General features: G+C 45.9%; 2 protein-coding genes across 2 annotated transcripts in view; both read left to right on the plus strand.

The window, feature by feature from the left end:
• LOC149325953 (cGMP-dependent protein kinase, isozyme 1-like) overlaps positions 1 to 25234 on the plus strand; it is a 387178-nt gene that overhangs the window by 147939 nt on the left and 214005 nt on the right. Inside the window, exons 2-3 of the mRNA XM_089562935.1 lie at positions 7567 to 7745; positions 8698 to 8864. Coding sequence (XP_089419061.1) covers positions 7636 to 7745; positions 8698 to 8864 — 277 coding nt within the window. The 5' untranslated portion in view covers positions 7567 to 7635. The remainder of the gene's footprint in view (positions 1 to 7566; positions 7746 to 8697; positions 8865 to 25234) is intronic.
• LOC149325954 (uncharacterized) lies at positions 20793 to 21473 on the plus strand. Its single transcript, XM_089563371.1, has one exon. The coding sequence runs from the start codon at positions 20793 to 20795 to the stop codon at positions 21471 to 21473; it is 681 nt and encodes a 226-aa protein (XP_089419497.1).

Here is a 25234-nt window from a genome sequence, read left to right on the forward strand (position 1 = left end):
TTGATTACTTGGTGATTACTAGGTTGTTCTTTGGAAGAGTAGTAGAAGGTTTCTTCAGGTAGCAGAAAGCACAATATCTACCTTTGCGAAGTGTCTTGAGCCACTGTCAATTACTCACGAGCTTCCTGTTGAGGGTATGATCCGGTTTCTTTATTTAAAACTAGTTTCTTCGGGTCAAGTTTGCTGGATGTATGAGCCTAGAGGGAATAAAGCTCTCTTACCGTTTACATCGGCACATACGAAGTTGGTTAAAAGAGGAGTAGTAAAAACATGCCTGTCTAATGCAGTAAATAAGTCATCATCATTATCATCAGCCTGACTACACCCACTGCAGGGCAAAGGCCTCTCCCATGTCTCTCCAATTAACCCTGTCCTTTGTCAGTTGCCGCCACTGTATCCCCGCAAACTTCTTAATCTCATCCGCCCACCTAACTTTCTGCCGTCCCCTGCTACGTTTGCTTTCTCTTGGAATCCACTCCGTTACCCTTAAGGACCAGCGGTTATCTTGCCTTCGCATTACATGCCCTGCCCAAGCCCATTTCTTCCTCTTGATTTCAACTAAGATGTCATTAACCCGTGTTTGTTCCCTCACCCACTCCGCCCGCTTTCGATCTCTTAACGTTACACCTATCATTTTCCTTTCTATAGCTCGCTGCGTTGTTCTCAACTTAAGCTGAACTCTCTTTGTTAGCCTCCATGTTTCTGCCCCATAGGTGAGTACCGGTAGGATACAGCTGTTGTATACTTTTCTCTTCAGGGATATTGGTAAGCTACCATTCATGATCTGAGAGAACTTGCCATATGCGCTCCACCCCATTCTTATTCTTCTAGTTATTTCCCTCTCATGATCCGGATCTGCGGTCACTACCTGCCCTAAGTAGACATATTCTCTTACTACTTCCAGCACCTCGCTACCAATGGCGAACTGCTGTTCCCTTGCTAGGCTGTTGAACATTACTTTGGTTTTCTGCATGTTAATTCTTAGCCCCACCGTTCTGCTCTGCCTGTCTAACTGATTGATCATGCTTTGCAGTTCTTGCCCTGAGTGGCTTAGCAAGGCAATGTCATCAGCGAATCGCAAATTACTCAGGTATTCTCCATTAACTCTTATCCCCAACTGTTCCCATTCCAGACACCGGAAAACCTCCTGTAAGCAGGCAGTGAAGAGCATTGGCGAAATCGTGTCTCCCTGCCTGACACCTTTCCGTATTGGAATTTTATTGCTGACTTTATGGAGAACTATAGTAGCTGCGCAATCGTTATAAATATCTTCCAATATTTTCACATAGCACTCTTCTACACTCTGATTCCGCAATGCCTGCATGACAGCTGAGGTTTCCACTGAGTCAAATGCTTTCTCGTAATCAATGAAGGCTATATATAGGGGTTGGTTATATTCTGCGCATTTCTCTATCACCTGATTGATAGTGTGAATGTGATCTATTGTCGAGTATCCTTTACGAAAGCCTGCCTGATCATTTGGTTGACTAAAGTCCAAGGTTGTCCTGACTCTATTAGCGATTACCTTAGTAAATACCTTGTAGGCAACGGACAATAAGCTGATTGGTCTGTAATTCTTCAAGTACTTGACGTCTCCTTTCTTATGAATTAAGATAATGTTAGCGTCCTTCCAAGCTTCTGGTACTCTCGAGGTCACAAGGCATTGCGTATAAGTCACGCAATAAGTCATGCACATGCCTAATGACAAGTTTCAGTAATCAGGTAGATCGCCTTCAGGAAGCGGGTTACCCGAGGTACCTCGTAGTAGCAGTAACAGAAAGTATGCGCAAAGAAAAAAACCCAAGGTTGACAGATAAAAAGGAATGTCCCAACAAAATTGAAGTAATGCCGTATATTCACAGGCTATCCCACGGCCTCGAAAAGATTGGAGAGAAAATTGGATCGTGGTGGAGCAGCGCAAAGGACGGGACACAAGAAACAAGGAAGGACGTACACAGGCGCTGACTATCAACTGAACTTTTATTACAAAATACAGAGAATATATAGCAATCATGAGGGGGTGGAACATAGATAAAAAGGTTGCTCGGTCACCGGAATCCAGAAGGCAGCCACGTCAGTAGATAAAGTATATTGGTAAATGTGGTGGCGGTGAAAGACGATAAAAGTAAAGCGGAAGGTGTATAGGGCCAAGGCGCGAAATAACGGATGATCGGTAATGAAAGAAGAGGTCGCCCAAAAGGGGCTAAAAGCTACCGATCATCCGTTATTTCGCGCCTTGGCCCTATACACCCTCCGCTTCTCTTTATCGTCTTTCACCGCCACCACATTTACCAATATACTTTATCTACTGACGTGACTGTCTTCTGGATTCCGGTGACCGAGCAACCTTTTTATCTATGTTGCACCCCCTCATGATTGCTATATATTCTCTGTATTTCGTAATAAAAATTCAGTTGATAGTCAGAGCTTGTGTACGTCCTTCCTTGTTTCTTGTGTCCCGTCCTTTGCGCTGCTCCACCACGATGCAACAGCACCAACTAGCCCAGCAACTTGCTCTTCTGAAGAAAATTGGAGTTAAATTTTTCATGTCAGCCCCAGGAATCTTGTCCCGCATGTGTGAGGACACATGTCCCGATGAGCAGGGTAGGAACGCCTCCTCTGTACGGCATCAGAACCCCTTTGTAACGTGCACCGATAACGTTTATGCAGGTTGCTGCTTTCATGTGGCAAGTTTTATACTGGACAGACAGGCCGGTGCCTGAACAAGCGACTCAGCGAGCACTACAGAAACGTTAGAGATGAGGGGCCAGGTAATTTGGCTTGTCACTGCCATTGTCACAAGTGCGCGCCTAAGTTTGAGGAGTGTTCAGTATTACGAAAAAATAGTGATAAAAAAATGAGGGAGATGATTGAAGCTTCAGCGATGGAAAAAGAGGAATTGGAAAATTGTGTTAGTGATCCTTCGGTGTCATTATCTAGGAAAGACATAGCTTTCTGAGATTCAAGGCAGCAGGGGATAGTGTGAAAGGTGCTCATTGATTGGTGGCTTGAATTGTGTTTTTTCTCATTCCTTGACACATCATGAACTTGAAAAGATAATCGTTGTTAGTCATCTATACCTGTAGCTTACGTGATCTTTATAAGGTTGTCAGCGCCAAATAAAGATCGTTCAGTGGAAGTTCCGCGCTTTTGCTGTGTCCCTTCAATTTTGTGCGCTATGGATCATCATGTTGACAACCCACTAGCCCGAACTCCGACTCTTCGAAGGCATATCCGTAGTCAGTTTTTATGGAACTTCTTCAGACTTATATTAGCTGTTGTTTCACTTGAGATCGTCAGTCTTATATTAGTTCTTCTTTTATTTCACTTGACAAAGCGCATTATCTGCAACGTCATGGCAGATGCTTCCGTCTTGTGTAGCACCTCGATTAACTAACATCTTTTGATACATGTAGCTTAAGAGAACGTGTTATTGAGCTTGTTGGTAATTGATTACTGTAATTTCCCGCCGCGGTGGCTCAGTGGTTACGGCGCTCGGCTGCTGACCCGAAAGACGCGGGTTCGATCCCGGCCGCGGCGGCCGAATTTTGATGGAGGCGAAGTTCTAGAGGCCCGTGTACTGTGCGATGTCAGAGCGCGTTAAAGAACCCCAGGCGGTCGAAATTTCCGGGGCCCTTCACTACGGCATCCCTAATAGCCTGAGTTGCTTCGGGACGTTAAACCCCAATAAACCAAACCATCACTGTAATTTAAAGGTGCCAAAAACCACACACACGCACACACGCAAGAGAAGAGAACGAGGCACAGCGCCATTCACAAGTACTTTATTTTGCAGAAAACACATACGTATATACACTCAGCCAGCGCCTGCGCAAAGAACCTATCCACGCATCAAGTCTTACATAATAAGAATCGCTCAAAAAACTTTTTCTCATCCTTATACTAAGATATCGATCTTTTGCTGGCGCAAAAACTACCTTTCTTGCTGATATAGAACAGCTTCAATCAATGCTGTGACTTTCGTATTGCTGCTTCGTAAGTTGACGCCATATGTGCATGAGTTGTCACACAACCGCAAAACGTGGCGGTGAAGTGAAACGTGTTTAGAGCACCGTTCAAACTGGCGAAATTACGGCCCCGCATCAGCAAAGAAAAAGGAAGAAAACTCGTTGTGAAAAAAGCATGTGACACCCTTTCTGGAATGCTGTGCTGGGATTGTCTACAAGATACCACTAACCTGTTGGCAAACTTACGTAAGGCAGGCTGTACGCGGTGAGAATGGTTGTACACGCGAGAACTCCTTATCGACGAGGGACGGATCCGTTTACCTAAACATTTTAGGGCCATTAAAATCTGTCACTCAAGTCTAAATAATGTCTAGGCAACAGCCGAAATACTATCGCGCAAGAACTTAGGGCGCCAGACTTTATAAAGAAAGAAGAGCACGACTGCATCAGCGACACGTAATTGTGCTATACAAAAGTCAGGTAGCGTTTCTAGAGAAGATGCTGTAAGTTGATGCTTTCGTGTCTCCGAAGTGCTCTGTGCTTCCTGTTTGCGCATGCTCGTTTTATATTTCTTCCCACAAATATCCACGGCGATAAAAATGCTGTGCTGCGTGCTGCGTATACTGTGCTGAGTGCGTTCTTTTCACGCAACTTCACCATGTCTGAACAATCATGCTAACTACAGAATCTACTAATGTGGAAAGCTGATTGATTCATGTGCTGGAATATTAAAAGCTGTGCACATCGATTGTTATAATTACATTAGTTAAACTATGCATAATGTGACAAGAGCTCCAGTTCTGTGAACATCACCATAAACCTTTTGCATGGCAATGTTGGAAAACGGAAACACAAATTTTTATTCTCACTCAAAATGCACCCTTCTTCGAAATTGTTGTTATTGCCTACAGTTTGATGACTGTGGACAACATCGCGGTTCTAAGTTGCTTTATCCGTGCATTAAAAAAACTTAGAATAATCATTCGTAAACCGCTATATTGTGGACATGGCCGCTGCCAAGAATTTGTTGCGTCCTACCGTAAAAAAAAAAACAGCCTTCAATTGAACAAGCCAGTACTAAAGTAGTGAATAATGATGCATATTTTTTAGAGAAAAGTAAAAGTATACAACAGCTGTATCTTAACGGTACTCACCTGTGGCGGAGAAACGTGGAGGCTAACACAGATAGTTCAGCTTAAGTTAAGGAAAACGGAGGGAGCTATGGAAAGAAAAATGAGAGCTGTGACGTTAAAAATCGGAAGTGGGCGGAGTGGGTGAGAGAACAAACGCGGGTTAATGACACCCTAGTCGAAATCAAGATGAAGAAATGGGCTTGGGCAGGGCACGTAATGCGAAGGCAGGATAACCGCTGGTCCTTAAGGGTAACGGAGTGGATTCCAATAGTAGGCAAGCGTAGCAGGGGGCGGCAGAAAATTAGGTGGGTGGATGGGATTAAGAAGCTTGCGGGGATACGGGGCCGCAACTGGCAAATGACAGGGTTAATTAAAGTGATATGGGAGAGGCGTTTGCCCTGCAGTCGGCGTAGTCAGGATAATGATGATGATGATGATGATGATTATGAAAGAACAAAACCATGCTTGTCTTTCCCTAGCCCTGGGTATTACCGAAACGTTACTTTCTTCCAACATAGATGATCGGTAGTAACAAAATTCAACGTCAGGTGACACTGCTGCCTGTCACTTTCCAACATCACGTAAGATTCCGTGGAGATCAGCTGTTGTGCACGAAATGAATGACTACTAATTTGTGGGTGCTTTCGAGCAGCACGTTTGCGAGCAGCGTCCCAAAGTTCGTGCTAACTAAGACGAGCCTGTCTTGTGTTATCGTGCCCTCACCTGATAGCTACGTGTAGCATACTAAAGGCGTTCTGAAGATTTCGAAGAAGCGTCGTGCCATTTGAGGTATCAAGAAGCGGTAAGCTATGGGTGATCCCAGGTGAACGCGCGTTTCACCTCAGTGCGACGGTGGCAGGTGGAGAAGATGATCGCGTGATCGCGAATCGTAGCCCCATGTGTGCATTCGGGAACGTCCATACGAAACCTCAGGCTGTAAACGTGACTGCTCATGAAATGCCGTCCCGCCAGTAATAGGTTGGAAATCATCGTACACCTCGCTCGCTTAAAGAATAGATTTTCAAGCATTCTGAATTTCGTTCCTTGTGCCCTGCAAATATGCAGCAAACTTGCCTTCAGATAGGTGGTGGTCCTAATGTTTATTGTGGCAACAGAGGAAAGGAAACGAGCCGACCGCAACATAACTGCAGAGCTGGCATCTGAAGACAGCCGGATGACGGGAAATAGAGGAAGAGGAGCGGGCACAGAGGAAGCTATTTACAATGTTGCATACAATCTCTACACCAACTTAAGATAACAGGAAGAAGCAATATTCACTTCGCAGACGATTAAAGTTCTTTGAGACGAGTCGCAATTTCTATCCGAAAAATTTCAATGTTCCAAAATGGAACACGCCAAAAACACGCCTATTGATTGTAGCTGCGATTAAATTTTTCCGCCTCTAATTCAGAAAAAATACCGCAATTGTCGATGGAGATTTTTCTCTTTCGAATTCTACTTTATAGAGCTGTGCGTAAAATATCTGTTGACCGAAACATCGCTGTAGAATGATAGCGGTGGTTTTCATTGTTTTCACGTTTACTTCCTCTCATTACCACGGCATCAAAACAGAAGCCCCTCAGGCCGCATGTACGCTTAAGCACGACTCGCCGTCGATACAGTCTACCGAAATACTGCAGGGAAATTTTCGCTGCTGATTTAGAAAGAACTTAATGTGCGCAAAACAAAAGACACTAAATTAAGACCAGGGTCCTAGCCACCAGGGCATTTTTTTTAGCGCCCACTTTCTCACTCCCATTCCATAGGTGATTGTTATAACAGAATTCGTTTGCATAATTGTTGTCATCGCATTGCTCTATATTCCTCATGCGGAGCGTTGTAGAGCAAGGTCACCTTTCGATCATTTTTCCGACTGCAGCTTCCGATTATCATTCACGCGTTTCATTTCTCCAAGACTTCGGGCACGTAAACAGAGTATGATGAAGTGGTTCTTGTAGTGCCTGGTTCTTCCTTTGATGCTTTCATCGCTTATTGTGCCCGTGAAACCAACTTGGCGTCACTCTTGAAGGCCCCTGTAATGAATAGCTAAGCAAGCAACACGTTCGGCGTTGTTATTTGGACTCGGTTTCTAGCATGAGGGTTTTTTTGCTTGGAATATCGTGCTTCCTCTTCCCTCTGCCCCTCCGCCTCCATTCGCCGGAGCTTTTTCCTGCTGCGTAGGAACATGTTGTGACGAAGGAGAGTAGGGCCTGCCACTTCAGTGACTCAGAACAAGCACAAGCGCCAAACTTTTCGTGTCTCCTCTCTTGCAGTTAAGCTTCTTTGCGCCATTTCACACTGTGAGCTTTAATTCAACCTATATGCAAACAGCGTGGCTGCGCGATGCACTGTCAGGTGAGGAAATGCTGACAGGCGGCCTGGGCTTCGCCAATTGTTTTCTATACCCCCATGTCGCGGCCCGTGCCACGTGGTACATGCTCAACCGGGCGTGCTCTTTTGCGCAGTCGGTGCTGCAGGCGACGTCCAAGGACGGCCGTCCCGACCTGCTGGCCACTATCCACCAGCATCACTCCATGGCCGGCCAGAGCACCCTGCAGAAAAAGCAGGGCGTCTCTGGAGAGAGCGCCACCTGCCGCACCCTAGTGCTGGATGTGGACGTTTCGCACCACCCCAAGGACTTCAGGTACGCCACTCGCCTCAGCAGGTGTAGCGTGCAAACGCGAGTGCGCTTCTCCGCGAAAGAAGGTAGTTTTTCTGTTTCCTCGCAGTCCCTGGGAACGCTGCGTCCCAAGATGTCGAAAATTGCATGGGGAGATTTTATGGCATGCTTTCAGCGGTGTCTTTCAAGACACCAAACTATCTGCTTCGAAACAAACTGCTGCTTTCAATTTGAGAGCAGCTCGAGGGTTGACTTGTAGAGGCCGTGGCTGTCCTGCAAGTTCTAGACGTGCAAGACAAGGCGTGATGGCGTTGTTATATTCGTCTCGGAACAGAAGGGAAGTTCACACCATCAAGCAGCATCGCAGAAATGAAGTTTACCAATTGTTCTTGACGACAGACACATCCTATGTTAGTAAAAGAGCGATGATGGCGATGACAACAGCGACACAAGCGATGTTACCGATACGTGAAGTAATGAAAGTGTAATGTATTACGAGACGTTTTCAGTTCTCATAACTGCATTGCAAGCCAACAAAGGCGAGAAATGAGAGTAACTGCCATAGTCCATTTTTTGCAGCCAGCCGGTAACCTATTGAGTAGAGCAACTACTTGAAGCCTCCTGGGTTGTGCAGCCTGTCAGTGAAGGAAGGCTGGTTGATCCGTGAGGCGCGAATGCTTGTGACACGCTGGCTGATTTGACGGGGCCAAAGGAAGCACCGAATTATTATCAATGTTCCGGTCGTCCGCATTGCTTCTTTTGCTTCAAATTCGTTCTGTTCATTGCCATCATCGTTCTTGTCTATTTCGGACTCGCAAGCTGGCTTAAAAACTACACAAAAGCAAACACAGCAAATGTGTACCGTATATGCAAGCCAGTAGTGGGATAGAAATTGAACGGCTTTTGATTCCTAGCACGGCCATTTCTGCAAACATTCGCGCTCGCTTGACCGCCTCGCGTGTGTGGCACCGTGCAGGTCTAAGCAGCTTATCAAGGACGCCATCATGGAGAACGACTTCCTGAAGAACCTAGACTCGTCGCAGGTGCGGGAGGTGGTGGACTGCATGTACCCGCAGGTCTTCGATGCTGGAACGCTAGTCATCCGGGAAGGAGACGTCGGTTCGCACCTGTACGTCTCTGCAGGTGAGTAACAGCGCACTATATAGCTCAGTTTATGCGGCCGAGCCACCTATGCGCCGGGAAAGTTTTCGCATAAACGCAACGAGCGTAGTAATGATGCATCAACACCGAAAAATCAGCCGTGCGCCAAGCGCGTCCGCGTGGCACTCACTCGAATCTCACCAGTCAATTACTCATTTAAAGAACCTGGAATCCTTGAAATTTTTCATTATTTAAGACTGACGTGAGACTCAAAATTCTGCTGCAAATTAAAAACTAAAGTAAAACAAAATCCGTCTTGGCAAACATCTTCGCCGTATGAAGTCAATTAATGAAGCGTTAAGAAGGTGCTCACTTACGCAATAATAGCACATATACGCTTTCTGTCATCTCTGGCATTTTTACTCGGAGACTTCAATTTTCGAATGTATATATTAGAGCATATCCGGCCCCCTTTTCTGTCTGCCTTCTCAACAGACGCTCAAGATTTCTCAGATCTGTGCTCACTTTTCTCAATATAGCAAGTGATTACGGGAGCCACTAGATCATCAGTCATCAGAGTAGGCACCATAGATTAATTTTTAACTAGTAGGCTGGATTTTGCATCAATAATCTCTTAGTTACCTTCAATGAGCGATCTCTTGCTACTAGATTCTTATATTAATTTACCTTGACTAACATCTAATAAGGGGACCTGACGCCGCCATGAGTGCCAGGAACTTACGTGTCGTACTTATGCAGGTTGGTTGTTCCAGTCGCTATCTAAACGGCAGATGTTTACAAAAATTGGCGTCAGATCCCACTGCATACTTGTATATGCTTGCATGTCGCGCAATTTGTTTGGGATTGAGTGGCTCTGGGGCCATTTGTCGGGCGTTCTTCAAATTGCTCTTAATGCTTGCCGGGGATGTCGAGCAAAATCTTGGACCATTTAGCGAAGAGCAGGAACAAGAAATGTTTAATATTATAAAGCGGATATCATCAATATTAGAAAAACGGAATGACATTCTTGAAGAAATTCGCTCCCTTTGATCTGATCTGCGTGTCATTTAACAGGAAGTAACAGAATTAGCAACCGAGAAGTCGCGCGCTGACGGTAGTGCTTCATGTGCCCCACCTTAAAAATTATCGATGGTAATAATTCCGACTCGTGTCGAAACAGTTGCTTGCTCATTTACGACAGTGCACAAACTGCAGGATGAATAGATAACGGAGCAAAAATGAACGACTTAACCTTTTTCGGTTTCTCGGATGCAGATAGTCTGAGGCGCGAGTTGTGACTTTCTGCGCTGAAAAACTGAGCGCCGAAATGAGCCCGACTGCTATGGAAGGTCGCATAGACTCGGGCGTTCCTCAAGCGATGGAAAACGTTTATAGCGAAATCTCTACCCTTCAAAGAAATACAGAGTTCTCGGCGCTGCCTCAGGTCTAAAAGACACAGGTTTCGCTATCAGTGAAGATTATTCGAATGGAATCAGAAATCAGAATTTTTTTTTTGCGCACACAAAGACGACACAATAAGACAAGGGAGCCAGGACGGAGCGCAAACTTTCAACTGTGTTATTGCGGAAAAGTACATGACATTTATACAAAAAAAATCACAGGTGACTCACCTCTTATCTAATTTATCTAGAAGGGCAAAATCTTTGTCATACAATGTCACAGATGGTGTACTAACACATGAACTACCGCTTTTCCTAATATGGTAGGCCTCAGCCAATCTCGCGCAAGTGTGTCAGTGCTCCTGCACAAGATGCTAGTTCCTTGGAGCCTTGCATCACACATTGTTTTTTTTTTGCTTTCTCTTTTACGCCGATTCTCTATTTCAGTTTGTTGAGTGCCCTACTAGCATCGTCTCAAATAGTGCTGATGTACCTGACTTAATTTTCTGCAATGATCGCACCCTCATCTCTTCTATCATCACACTGCCAGGTTTAAGCTACCATCCAATTCTAATCGCAAGATTATCCTGCACTGCTAAATGCCCCAGATATCCGCCACCACTGTCTGTGTAACTATGACAGAGGCGAGTATGTCTCGATATCGCGTGAACTAGATGCCTTTCTGACTGTGCATTCCGCATGGCATCTGCTCAAAACAAAACTATTGTCCTTACTACAGATGTACGTTCCATCACGTGTCATTTCGCCAAAACATCGAACTGATAAGGTTTGGTTTGGTTTATTGGGGTTTAACGTCCCAAAGCGACTCAGGCTGTGAGGGACGCCATAGTAAAGGGCTCCGGAAATTTTGACCACCTGGGGTTCTTTAACGTGCACTGACATCGCACAGCACACGGGCCTCTAGAATTTCGCCTACATCGAAATTCAGCCGCCGCGGCCGGGATCGAACACATGTCTTTCGGGTCAGCAGCCGAGTGCCGTAACCACTGAGCCACCGCGGCGGTGCCGAACGGATAAGCATTGGATGAACAAAGCCATTCGAACTTTGATAAACAGGTACTGTCAATCGTCTCAGCTTTCTCTGTACTGTAATTTGAAAAAGCTGAATAAGACCATAACACGAGAGATGCGGAGGCCAGGAAGAGAGTATCTTGACATCCTCGGGGAAAAGATTAAAGACAACACTAAAAAAGTATGGAAGTATGTAAAGAGCGAGCAGCGGGTAAAAGAGGTCATCCCCGATATTATAGATGATGTCAACTATAGCACAAATTTGGAAAGGAAAGCTGAAAATTATAATCGGTATTTTCAGTCTTCGCTCTCCCGGCTTGCCCTGCTAGCGGCTTACAAACAGTAAATGAGTTTACGGAAATGGGTGACAAATTCTTCACAACATTGAATAGTGTGGCTATTTATTTATTTTTTGTTTATTTATCAAAGAAGCGACAGCGTCAAGGCATTACAGTGGGGGGGGGGGGGGTACAGATGGTAGATGAGTCCTTTAGTGAGGACTCCCCGCTCTACATAAGGGGGGGGGGGGGTACATTGAATAGGTTGGGGCAACCGAAAAGGAAATAAAAATAATAAGAAGAAATACATAAAATACGCAAATTTTGACTGCTGACCGCTTGGCTGCTGACCCGAAAGACGCGGGTTCGATCCCGGCTGCGGCGGCTGAATTTCTTGAAGGCAAAATTCTAGAGGCCCGTGTGCTGTGCGATGTCAGTGCACGTTAAAGAACCCCAGGTGGTCGAAATTTCCGGAGCCCTTCACTACGGCGTCTCAGTCGCTTTGGGACGTTAAACCCCAATAAACCAAACCAAACGAAATTTTGACGCCTCTGCTCCCAGGCAGAGTAAAAAATATGAAAAGCAAGAAAAAGAGCAAAATAAATGCTACGCGCTAGACATGTGCATAAATTTAAAACATAGAAAAGAAACCATCATTTGATGCAGCATCCACGACATCACTCAGCAGCCTATTCCACGCCCTAATAGTTTTAGGAAATGAAGACATCCTGAACAATTCAGTTTTTGACGCAATTTCCCGAACCTTAAAATCATGGTCAACACGCTTAGATTTATAATATGGCTGGTGCAAATGCTTTTCTCGTTCAACACGAACAATTGAGTGATAAATAGATTGAAAAAGCTTCAAACAGAATTTCATTCGGCCCGTGACGGGCAATTCCCAGATGAGTGCTTCTTTCCTACGCGATGCACTGAACTGAGACCCACGTGTGCCTGACACAAAACGAGAAGCAATGTTTTGCACCCTCTCCAACTTATCTTTATATCGAGCAGTAGGCGGATCCAAAACCGTGCACGCGTATTACAGAGTCGATCTCACATAGGTCTTGCAAGGCATGTCGCGGCATTACATGGGAAAATCACTTGCATTTCGTCGAAGGAATGCTAGGGTTTTCAATGCTTTAGCACAGACATAATCGACATGAATTCGAATACCTGATCTAACGGCCTATTGTTAATAACATAACATAACGTCAAGGTTTTTCTTGTAAAGCTCATGTGAACTGTTTTAGACAAATTCAAATTCGTATTCCATTTAACGCACCAGTCCCAGATTCTATTCAGGCCATTCTGATACGTTTCAACATCGCGATAACGAGTGACTACTCTATAAAGAACGCAATCATCCGCAAATAACCGCATTTTAGAGCCTATTCCGTCACCGATATCATTGACATACAGCAAGAACAACAGTGGCCCCAACACGGGTCCTTGGGGAGCCAACTTGCACCGTTTGAGACTGAGCGCAACTCACAGCTACAAACTGATGGCGTAAATATAGGTAATCCTTCACCCACGATATCACTTGAGGGCTTTATTGTAAAATGCCATTTATTTTTTTAACGAGTAAACAATGGGTCAAAGTGTCAAAGGCTTTTTTGAAAATCCAAAAACACACAGTCTACACTCCGCCGCTCGTCCAGTGCCCCGCCAGGTCATGCGCAAATTCAGACAACTGCGTAGTACAGGACAAGCCTTTAAGAAAACTATGCTGACGAAGGTTAAGCAGTGATTGTGTGTCCGTATGTGATACTATAATGGTATTCAAAATATGCTCAAGTGTTTTGCACGCAACTGAAGTTAAATTGGCCGCCGCGGTGGCTCAGCGGTTATGGTGCTCGGCTGCTGACCCAAAAGACGCGGGTTCGATCCCGGCCGCGGCGGCTATAATTTCTTTGGAGGAGAAATTCTAGAGGCCCGTGTACTGTGCGATGTCAGTGCACGTTAAAGAACCCCAGGTGGTCGAAATTTCCGGAGCCCTCCACTACGGCGTCTCTCATAGCCTTAGTCGCTTTCGGACGTTAAACCCCATAAACCAAACCAAACCAAGTTAAATTGGCCTATAATTTGACACAATGTCACGAGAACCAGATTTGTGAATTCGCACAACGCTTGCAATCTTCCAGTCATCAGGGAGACGAGATTCGTCAAGTGACTTTTCAGAAATAATCTTTAAGTACGGTGCAACCGACAGAGCACAAAGTTTATAAAATTTGTTTGGCAAGTCATTAGGACACCCAGCGCTAGCAACCTTCAGATTCTGCAAGACTGTATACCATCTGTACTGATAACAATATCATCCTGGAAGGTCGAGGTTATCATATCACCATGATCGATTTCAGAGATGCAAACAGAGCTAAAATACTCATTAAAAAACCGAGCTCTTTCTGCGTCATCCTCAACAATGCTTTCATCAGACACAATTGATGGTATAGCTGCAGCGGCCTTACGCAGCAGGAGCAGCACCAGCCGCCGAAGTTCCTCCGAATGGAGCTCGACTCTCGTGCCGGCGAGATGCACCGCTCGGCTGCACGCCATCTTGCATCTCAGCACTCAAGCCAGTAAACCCATCATTTCCTTCCTCGTGCCGGCCTAATACTTTTCGGGTGCAACACGTCTTTTCCATTTTTATTTACATGATTCCAGAATTCTTTTGGGCTGTCGGTTAGTTTCAACTCAGGAGAGCAGAAAGTTGGGCGAGTTAGTTGATATGCATACTGGAAAAATTGCGCTGAAACACGAGGACCAAGCGGAGAGAAACACAAGGATCAGCGCTCGCCCTTGTATTTGTCTCTGCTTAGTCGTCGTGTTTCTGCGCAATTTTTTCAGTATAGTTTCATGTGCAGTGACAGGCTGAATGAATATTTCGCTGCTGTCACTGCATTTTTCATTCTTTCTGTAATTTCTTGTAGCTTCAACCATTCTGCAAGCGCTGCCTTACGTTTGAATGTACTTTCAGCTCGTTGCCTTTGCGTGTAAGACTACGATCCTCCCGAGAAAACCAATGTTTGCTTTAATTTCTTCTTTTCGTTAATACCCATGGAGGAACAAAGCGCTTCCGCAGATCGAACAGCTTATCATTAAATATGCACCATAGTTTCATTACACCAGAGCTCTCAGCATAAGTTTCAAAAACCATTCGGTACTCAGTCAATTCTTTGTTTATCCCGCTTACACGTGGTTTTTTGTAGTTATATACTCGTTTGTTTACAGTTCCACTGCTCCCTAAGTGTTCAACGTTCATCTCGCAAAGTGCAGCACTGAGATCACTTATTCCGGGGAGTACCTGAGTAGAGCGGACAAATTCAGGCTGATCCGTGAAAAACAAATCTAAGATATGGTTTCCACGTGTCGGCTCCAGTACAGTTTGACACAGTGCAAAAAATTCAACTACGTTAATCAGTTCTCGACTGGACCGACCCGTATAAGGCAGGAAATGAGATTGATGACTCCAATCAATACTAGGCAAATTGAAATCACCTCCAGTAACCATGAAGTCAGTTTGCACCGCTTCAACTGCCCCTGTCACCTGCGTAAGCGCATCAACGGATGAATCAGGCGGGCAGTAGGAAGAACACACTGCATGAACTTTGTTATTATCAAGGGTGAGTCTGCACCACACAGCTTCACCTTCACCGGCATTTGAATTTATCTGATAAGAAGAAATTCTATTATCAACGAGAATAAATATACCTCCTCCATGCAAGTTTCTGTCCTTTCTGCAACATTTAAAGCAGTCTAGAAATACTTCACTATCAGCAACTTCATCTGCTAACCATGACTTAGTACCAAGAATGACAGACGGCTTAACCATATCATCTAGTGTTGCGAATTCATGAACCTTGTTTTTAACGCTGCGGCAGTTAATTACAAGAATGGTTTTATGGTTTATGGTTTATGGGGTTTAACGTTCCAAAGTGACTAAGGCTATGAGAGACGCCGTAGTGGAGGGCTCCGGAAATTTCGACCACCTGGGGTTCTTTAACGTGAACTGACATCGCTCATTACACGGGCCTCGAATTTCTCCTCCAGAGAAATTCAACCGCCGCGGCCGGGATCTAACCCGCGCCTTTCGGGTCAGCAGCCGAGCACCATAACCACTGAGCCACCGCGGCGGCAATTACAAGAATGGAAATCACTTGCATTACTCCGATTTTATCTCGTGACCGGTACTACCTCATTCGATGAACCAGTGCAAATCTCTGCTACAGGTACTACCTTACTTGAACTAGCATCATACAAGCACTTTTCGCCGTTTATAACGAGAGTGTCGTACCTGATACTTTGTTTGTCACCACTCTGTTCTTGAGATTTCGCAAACTTTCATAGGTGCTTTCTTTTTGTAAGTACTTCCACAGAAGAGTCTTCCGAGATGCTGACATTGCTGCCTTTTAGTTTATAAGTGCTCTTTAAAGCCTTTTGCTTCTTAGTGAAGGAAGCAAAACTCGCTATTATAGGACGGTTCCTGTCAGACTAGAATTTGCCCAGTCTGTGAGCATTATTAATTTTTACTGATTGGATTCCTAATCTGGATTTGTACACATCAGTTACACATTCTTCAAGATCCTGATTCGAATCATTGGGTTTTGCATCCTCTGCGCCAAAAAAAAAGCAAATTGCAACGCCTCCTCTGATTCTCCGCACGGCCAACCTCCACCATTACTGAATCCAGCATCCGCTGCTGTTCTGCACATCGTACCTTGCATTCTTCAATTGCGCAGTTCATCTGGTCAAGACTTGATATTCGTGATTCCATCGACGCGATGCGGCTGATGGGTTCATGCATTACCCGTTCACTTTCAACTTACGACAGTTTAATTGCATCCAGCTTGGACTTAATCACAGCCTGACCATCTAAGAGCTTCTGCAAAGTTCCTGCGGTTTAGGGACCAGGATTAAGCTCGACGTCACCACATAGAAGCAACAGCAACAAATAAAATGAAACACGACGCAGCAATCGAAAGCAACGTCGCGAATTATTCATGAGCTGCGAGTGTGTTCTAATGCAGGGAAATACCACTTGGGCTGGAACCGGCAAAAGAAAATGCATGCGAGAACAAAGCAAGTTTAAATTACTAACCTGCAAAAGCAGCAAGATAAACAAGAACGGCACCGCTTCCACGCCCCTCAGGGCTACTGACAGATCCAGGTATTTCTAGGCTGTCGACAAGGCGATCACTACATCAGTGATCATACACCGGCACGGGACATCTGTCGAAGTCAGCGGCGATGTCTGTTGAATCATTCTCTTCAGGAGGTGACGACGCTCCGTACCGCGATCTGTCGACGCATATCCTATTCCAAAAGGTGACGGTGAAGGTAATCCGCATGCCACAGCATTGCAGGAGCACTGCCTCAAAGCCCAGGTGAGTTGTGCCTGCAAAAGCAGCAAGAAAAACGTGAACGGCACCGCTTCAGCCATGCCGGTTCTAAAGCAGAAACTCAAGCAGAGCTTCGCACCTGGCCCAGTCCATATACCCCATTGCATCCTAAAGAATTGTGCTACTTCTGTTGCGCCTTTTTTACTAAGCTCTTCCACAAATCACTTCTTACCTACGCCTTACATGATGATTGGAAAAGTGCCAACGTTGTCCCTGTTTATAAAAGTGGCAACAAAACAGAAAGTGTAGACTACCGACCAATTTCTAACACAAGTGTAATATGTAAATAGAACACACTATTTACGCTGGTTTAATCAACCGCCTTCAAGATAACTTTTTTTTTTCTCCACTCAGCATGGTATTAGAAAGGGGCTTTTTTGCAATACGCACTTGATAGAATTTACACCTCAAGGAGCGGTGTAAAATAAAAATGGCAATCAGGTTGATTTTGCTTTTTAGATTTTCAAAAGCATCACTACTTACAGTTAGCTCCACAATTTACTCTTAGTGAAGTTGTATACTCTCAAATTCCATGTGTCGTGCTGAATTGGCTTAGAACATTTCTTCTCTGGGGCAAGCAGCCTTTCATTATCGAGGGGGCAAATTCATGAGACATTGCACTCTTATCGGGTGTCCCCCAAGGATCAGTTTTGGGCCCTTTTATTTTTTGTTAATTCTATATGATATAGCTGACCAGGTTTCTAGTCATCAGAGGCAATGTGCTGACGACTGTTGCATCTACCGTGACGTCACTTGTCTGAACCACTCATATCAATCGAATGTGACCTCAACTTTTTCCTAGCAAGGCGCAGTGCACGTAACATGACACTGAACTTTTCAAAATGCAAAGGTCTTCAGTTGACAAAGAAAAGGCAACGCTTAGCTCTCACATGTTTTCTAGGTAACAGAAACATTTCGGTTGTTAAAAATTGTAAGCACTTAGGCGTAATCTTCTCTAGAAATCTTCCCTAGTATGACCACGTTAACCAAATCACTGCTAAAGCTAGTCGTGTAATAAATTTTCTTAAGCGCAATTTCTGGTATCCGCCCTCTAAATTGAAAGGAACACTCATCTTAACAAATGTGCGTCCCATATTAGAATATAGCTGGGCGCCTTTGGATCCTGAAAGAAAATCAGCGAACTTGAATGGATTCAGAAGCGTGCGGCTCGATTCGTATCCGCAATCTATCATTTTACCCAAAGCTCTCTGAGATATGCAGAAATCAGGGGTGGCCTTTCTTACAAGAGAGGCGGAAACATCTAGGTCTGAAGCAGTTCCACAATATCTTTATAGGTGAACCAGTTTGATTAAATATGGGTACATTAAAGATCCTAGTCATGTATCATCCTGCTTAGACCATACCGAGAAAGGTCAGGAATACTTTTAAAGGAAGAAACAGCGCGACGAAACACGGACAGACGAAGAAACGACACACACACGAGCGAAAGCTCTGGGGCTCTCTTAATACACGTGGAATACACGTGTCAGGAATACACGTGGCGTATAAATATATTTAAAAACTCATTCCTTCTGAAAACAGTCCATAATTGGAATAAATTGCCGGAGGAGGTTGTTTCAGCGACGCAGCCCCGCCATCTTCTTTTGGAAATATTTTGGTATTTCTTTTGCGACAATAATACTTCTCGCACTGCTATTCCTTTCGCCTTGCTGTGAAATTTCTAAACGCAGCTTTCATTTACATAGTATGTTCCAGTTTATAGTTGACTGTTTTCGGATTAATCGGTACTATGAGTTTTAATACATTATGCTGGGTGCAAGACAATCTAATTTTACCTTGCCTTCTTATGTTCTTACTCTCCCTTAGTACCCGTTTGTTTTCAGATTAGGATGTGTTGTATTGTATTTTTTGTTGGGTTCACTGTTTTCGGATAAGTCTGTACTATGAGTTTTAATACAATACAAAACCACATTCTTAACGCACGTTCCGTGTTAGAGACAGTGTCAGGTGAGGTCAGTCAAGTGGCTCTTATTCACACTGATGTGGCAAAAGCTTTCGAGAAGGTGCGCCATGATTTTTAATTTGCGGTGTTAGAGATTCAAATTCAAATTCAAGTTCAAATTCAAATTTATTTAGCATCAACAATGATATTACAAAAGTCGATGCTACGGGGTGCTAGCAAAAAGCCTGTAACGGCTTGACCATGTCTTGCTTTAAGGCATAGAACTGTTATAAAGCGGCCAGTAAAAGACTGACTGTTAATCAAATGTTTCCAAACATATTCCACTTATAACATCTCTTCGACAGGGCTTCGCGCTATCGCCATTGTTAGTCGCTTTATATCTCGAGCCCCTATGCCGTAGTCATCAAGAACACATTAATTCGAGGCGTCTCACTATCACAATCGGAAATTAAGACTTTGGATTATGCTGATGACGTTTCCCTTTTATGTTCTGACAGTGTGCTCGAGATTTTGTGTGTAACTGAGCAGTTGTGTGATATTTGCGAGTGCGTCTCTTAACCTTGATAAATCAAACGGTTTGTAGGTAGGTTACGGTGGTACAATACCCAGCTTTTTTGGCGGCATCAGGTGGGACCCCGGAAATTTACAGCACTTCGGGGTTCCCTTATATCAGTATCATAATAGTTGGCCTAACTGGGATTCTCAGATCTCCTTAGTTAGGCGACAAACCTAGACTTGGATGGGCAGGAAGCTGTCTCTGTTTGCACGGGCACAACCATCCAATATCATTTTGGTTTCGAAGCTTATCTATGTCATGAAAGTGTTGCAACGTGCTAAGAAAAAACTACAGGCAACGCTGAGGTTCTAAAAGATGTCACCGACACATTCCATTTCTTCACTATACGGTTTTCCTCAGAATTCCTTCACAGTCTACCCATAAGACAGGGGACAAAAATTTTTAATGCGACGCTGTTTCCTTTATTGGCAGCCTCAGCGCTAATTTCTAGACAACAGTGTATTAAAGTGGGTTCAACGGATGTGTGTGCAATCGTACGCAGACTTTCTTTTTTAATCTTCACACGTCAACCTAACCTGTTAAGACGTGGTTTCCTGAAAAATGAACTTTTGTGCCATGGTCGGTGAACTGTACCTTGTGTCAGCAGCCAGAAGCTATTGGTCATTGCTTTGTGTTTTGGCGTAATGCTGTGCTTTTTTTAGTATATACTTCAACGGACTGTCAAAACGGACATTGAGATTACGCCCTATAATATAAGAATTTTGCCTACAATGGTAGGTTCTCGGGTTCCGCATCATCTTTTAGTGCTCTCGGTACTGTTTACCCTGCGGAAGAGCCGCAGGACAGATTGCCACGCAGAGCCGCCACGTTCATCGACGTATCTGTTCACAGAGAAGTGTGCTAAGTTGCTGGGTGCATATGCTGCGCAGGGTGGACCTCCTGCATGGCTGCCTTTACTCGATGCATGAGTGTGTCTGCTGGCATTTTGATATGCGGGCAAGGAGAGAGAGCAGTATGCGGGTGGGATTGTGTATGACGGATTGCTAGATGCGACCTGCCCAAGTGAGGCATGAAGCCGGTCAGGGCGGGCTTACTTCGATGTAATAAAGAGTGGAAACAAAGTGTTCCGCAGTGGTCGAGAGAACAAGAGGAAGAAGCCGTTCTGTGCGGCTGTGCATCAACATGCTCCTTGCTGGAAAGAGCGCATCGGCCGTTGGCTGAGGTCTTCCGACGTCTCAGGACACTACGGACTCGTACAAAGTTGTCCTTCCCCCAATTGCCTACCGGTAATGTTGTCCTTAATACCGTTTTCCTGCATGCTGACCTTAAGGGTCGCCCGTACCGAGCACCTGACTTCCGTGACGCACTCGCAGAGATATTGGATCTCCGGGAAATTTTGTGCATTGGTCAATACCAAATGAGCCACGTGTGGATGGTTACCTGCGAGAGTAGTTCTTCCAAAGAGAAGCTTGTTAACAAAGCGGAGTTTCCTGTCAAAGGACTGAGGTGCATGGTGTTTGACCCGGATACTAAGGACGTCAAGGTTAAGCTCCTTTGGCTTCCCCGCTATATGGAGCACCGGAGGATTGTGGAAGCATTAGAGCCTTATGTCACGATTCAGTCTGTGGAGCGTGAAAAGTGGCGGTGTCCAGGGATGGAGCATATGGAAACGGCGAACCGTGAAATATCTCTCACACTCAAGGATGGAGTGTCAGCAAGCACAATTCCACACACACTTAATGTTTATAGAGTGCAGGCATTAGTCCTTATCCCAGGGAGACCTCCACTGTGCCTCCGATGCAGCCGGGTTGGACATGTACGGCGCCAGTGTCGCACGCCTCGATGCACCCAGTGCCGACGCTTTGGACATACTGTGGACAACTGCGTCTTGAGTTACGCTGACAGGCTGCGTCAAGGCCAGTGGTCACGGGAAGATGACGTGGCATCAGAACACATCATGGATGTGTCTGAGGTTGTCGACGCGACCGCAGAACTAAGTCGTGAGCATCGAATAGGTGGGGAACAGAAGACTTCAACACCTCAAATCAACACGGAATCTGAAGCGACTGGCCATCTAGCATCCGCACTTCCAGAATGAAAACCGCCGGACCCGGGCCCCCCCGTGAGTGCTACAGAGACTGCTGTGCTTGCTGCTCAGGAACACCTCGTCGCCACAGGACAACGTCCGTATATGCCTCCTGTGGTGTCAGTCGAGGCGACACCGCCAGTGAATGCTCGCCGATCCTCCTCTGTTGCTGATTCTGCTTCGTCGTTGGAGGGTAACGGTGAGCCGTGTGTGGCGTCGATCTCTGGCGTGTCCGGTTCACTGTCGGCTGTCAGTGTGGCAGCGAGTGATGTGCTCCCCTCGGGTTCGTGGGCCGAGGCCTTGGCTGTCTCAGAGGAAGACATGGACAGCACCGCACCTTTGAAACGTCCAGAAGATGCTGACGTGGTGTGTATCGATGGCGCTGACCAGAAGGCACAATGTGTAGAGGCCACGGGAAGGGCGGCCTCTCGGGCAGACATCGCCCTCCTCTTTAAAGGGATACTGAGGCGGTTTTCGAATCAGCTAACCTTCTAGGGTTTTGAAGTAGTGTCATTGCTGATCACGTCTGTGAAATTATTTTTTCGATTTTGGCTAAAACAGTGGCGCAATCACCAATTAAAAACGCGATGTTTAAATTTCTCGCGCCCCGCGCGAGCGCAGGAGAGGGGAACAGCGGAGAGGGAAACCTCGTCCATGTCGGCCAGCGTGACGTCATGTTGAGGAGCCGGGGATGCTTCGGCGCACCCGAGCGCGCTTTCAGCGCGTGTTGTTTCTCGTGCTGCATGCGTTGTTCCTCGTACTGCGTGCGTTGTGACGTACAAAGCGTGTCAGCCGAGCTTGAGAATCAGATTCAACAGGTACTACTCTGCGTTCGTGTCCACGAACAACTACGGCCGCGACTGTGTCGTCTTCCACTGTTTTCCGCAAGATCACAAGCTCGCAGCGCAACCGCTCGCTGCTGTGACGAAGAATTCAAGCCGACTAAAGCAAGCTTACTCTGCTCGAAACACTTTCGTAAGAGCGGCTACAGGCAGAGCTTGTCCTAGTGTGATCTCTGGAGATTTCTGTCGAAAAGGCGCGGCTGAACCATGACACAGTTCCATCGATTTCCTCGCGCGTGAGAGGCGTGTCACCATTCCGAAGAAGCGCCTCTTTTAAAAGTAAAAACATGCTCACTTAGCCCCTGAAGAAACCTTATAGAGGCTTAAGTATGTGTCGCTCTCCTCAGCTTAGGTGCGGCCAGACCACCTGAGACGTGCTCAGCAAGGCTCGGTTAGTGATTTTATACTCGGTTCGACGTGTCCAAGCAAGCAAGCAAGCAAGCAAGCAAGCAAGCAAGCAAGCAAGCAAGCAAGCAAGCAAGCAAGCAAGCAAGCAAGCAAGCAAGCAAGCAAGCAAGCAAGCAGAGTAAAACACAATAAATGGAAGCAAGCTAGCAAGCATCGAAGCTCTTCTTATGCGGCATCTCGTTTAATCCTAGCTAAGCAATTAAAATGAAAGCGTTCGATGCAAATTTATGAGAGAAATGAATTCCAACCGAGTTTTTGCAAAAAAACACCGCAACCTTACTCGGTTTCTTCATCAAGTTGTGGCAGCGGGCGAGTTGCAGCTAGCTTGGCTTTTAAACACACATATAGTTGGCAACTACTTCACTGAACCTAAACTGCAAATCTAGGAAGGGCGAACGTTTCCGAGGCAGCGATTAATATTTTCTGGCATCTGCTGAACGCGCCAGGAGTGAAGCAGCAGCCTTGTGCGCGTATTTGGCTTGGTTTCCAGCGCACCATGATTGCGTCACTATCTTGTGGTCCCATGCCTCGCAGTGCTTGGCCACTGCGCTTCGCTAATTTTGACACCAACTTTGTGCTCCTTCATCGTTTCCTTGAAATACTTTCTTGCCCCAACCTGCAACGCCGGGTACTGAGAACAGGATTTTTTGTACACAGTGCTTTGGGCTTTTTCTTTAGGATGACGCTCTTCCGGGCGAGCCAGGAGGCGTCCGGTGGTGGTAATTGACTTGAGTATTGTTCGCACCCCTTCCTTTCCGAGAATACGGGCAGAAGTTGTGCTGGCACCTTTTACGCATGGTTTGCATCGCGTCTTTGACGCTGGCGTATGCTTGTGCTAGGCATAGAATTTTTTGCTTGTGTCTGTTTTGGTTTCAGGCGATACGTGGAATGAGCAAACTGTAGTATCCTTTTCTTCGGTGGTCAGTAAAAAAAAAAACAGTCGCCGTATTCGCTTTTACAACGACACGGAAAGCTGCGATCTGCACTCAACACAGCGCCGGATCCGCATGGGCAGCTTCTCCAGTCCTCAAAGTGACGTCACGACCTCTCTTGACCAATCACGGGCGGCGGCGCGCCGCGCGGCGTGCCCCGCGGCACAGGCCGCATATTTAGGCTAAAAAAGGCAATTCGCGCTTGTTTTTGCCTTATTTGGATGCGATTTTCCAGTATACAGCATGAAAAACTATAGGATGCCGCTGCCAGCCCGATTTTAAGAAAAAGTGCTTCAGTCTCCCTTTAACGCCGCCCTTCCCGTGGCCTCTACACATTGTGCATTGGTTTCATGAGATAAAGATTTTAGGTAGAAGCAAAGACACAAGGGCAAGGGAACTATTGGAAGCATTTCAAATAAGGAAGAGAGGTGTATCTTGTGTTAGCGATACGTCGGTGAACCTCTTCAAATCGGAAATGGCGTATCTTGAACGGTTCTGTAGATAGTGTTGTGTGGAAACTGGTATCTCTCTGCACGTGTCCTGGTTTTCCTTATATTTGCTGCGCTGTTAGTAAATAAAGTTAGATGAAGTTTAGCGCTAGTCCTGTGTGGTCCTCTCTTGTGTTCGTCTTGGTTGCGCTACTGTTCTTTTCTTACAATATGCACCATCTAGCCCAACAAAAAGTTCTTCTAATACACATTGTGCCTTGTGGTCAGGCACCAAAAATCCAGGGGATGGCGTTTGTTAAGACTGGCACCAAAAATGGCGAGCGTCGCAGCATATCAAGTCGCTACCCTTAACGTTAGGGGTATGCGTAATCGTAGGAGGCAACGGCAGGTACGGCATCTCTTAAAGAAATGGAGCGTGTGTGTAGCCGCAATCCAGGAAACAAAATTGTCCTTTGATGAAGAGACAGAAGCTGCTCTCGAGCCTTTTTTGTCGGAATGCAGCATTATTGTTAGTCACGCGAGAGGCTTATCCGGAGGTTGTATGCTATTCCTGGCGAACACGCTAGAGATGACAGCCATGTCTTAATGCATAGATGACGAGGGGCGACTTATATGCTGCGATCTCACAATTTCAGGTGTACAGTGGCGGATTATTTGTGTTTACGCCCCCATAAAGTAGCGAGATAGTAGGCTTTTCTTTCTGGCATTAGTTGAACATTTCTGCACGGACCGCAAAATTATATTGTTGGGAGATTTTAATTGCATTTGTAGGGATGAGGACCGATCAGTGGTATGTAAGAGATACGACCCTAGTGCTGCATCACTTACCGATTTGGTTTCTGTCGTGTCCGGTCGCTGTGTTGAATGCAGCGAAAGACGCACACGGTACTTTAAGACTTCGTTTATTTAAAGCCGATGAGGGTGCGACCAGCGTCGACCGAGGCAGGAGCCGAACTGGCCGCCCGAAGAAAGGGGGGAGCGGAGAAGCGTCCACGGGAGGGAGTGGCTTCCCAGAACAGGAGGAGGGTGCGGGGGCGCACCGTGGGGGGGCATCCGGCGACAGCGTGCGACGAGGGGCAAGCGGTCGTTAGGAGGGGATGCGAGTGGTCGTTAGGAGGAGGATTGAGTGGTCGTTAGGAGGA

This window comes from Amblyomma mixtum, chromosome 10 (assembly GCF_055824585.1).
Source record: "Amblyomma mixtum isolate Tamu chromosome 10, ASM5582458v1, whole genome shotgun sequence".
Lineage (NCBI taxonomy): Eukaryota > Metazoa > Arthropoda > Arachnida > Ixodida > Ixodidae > Amblyomma > Amblyomma mixtum.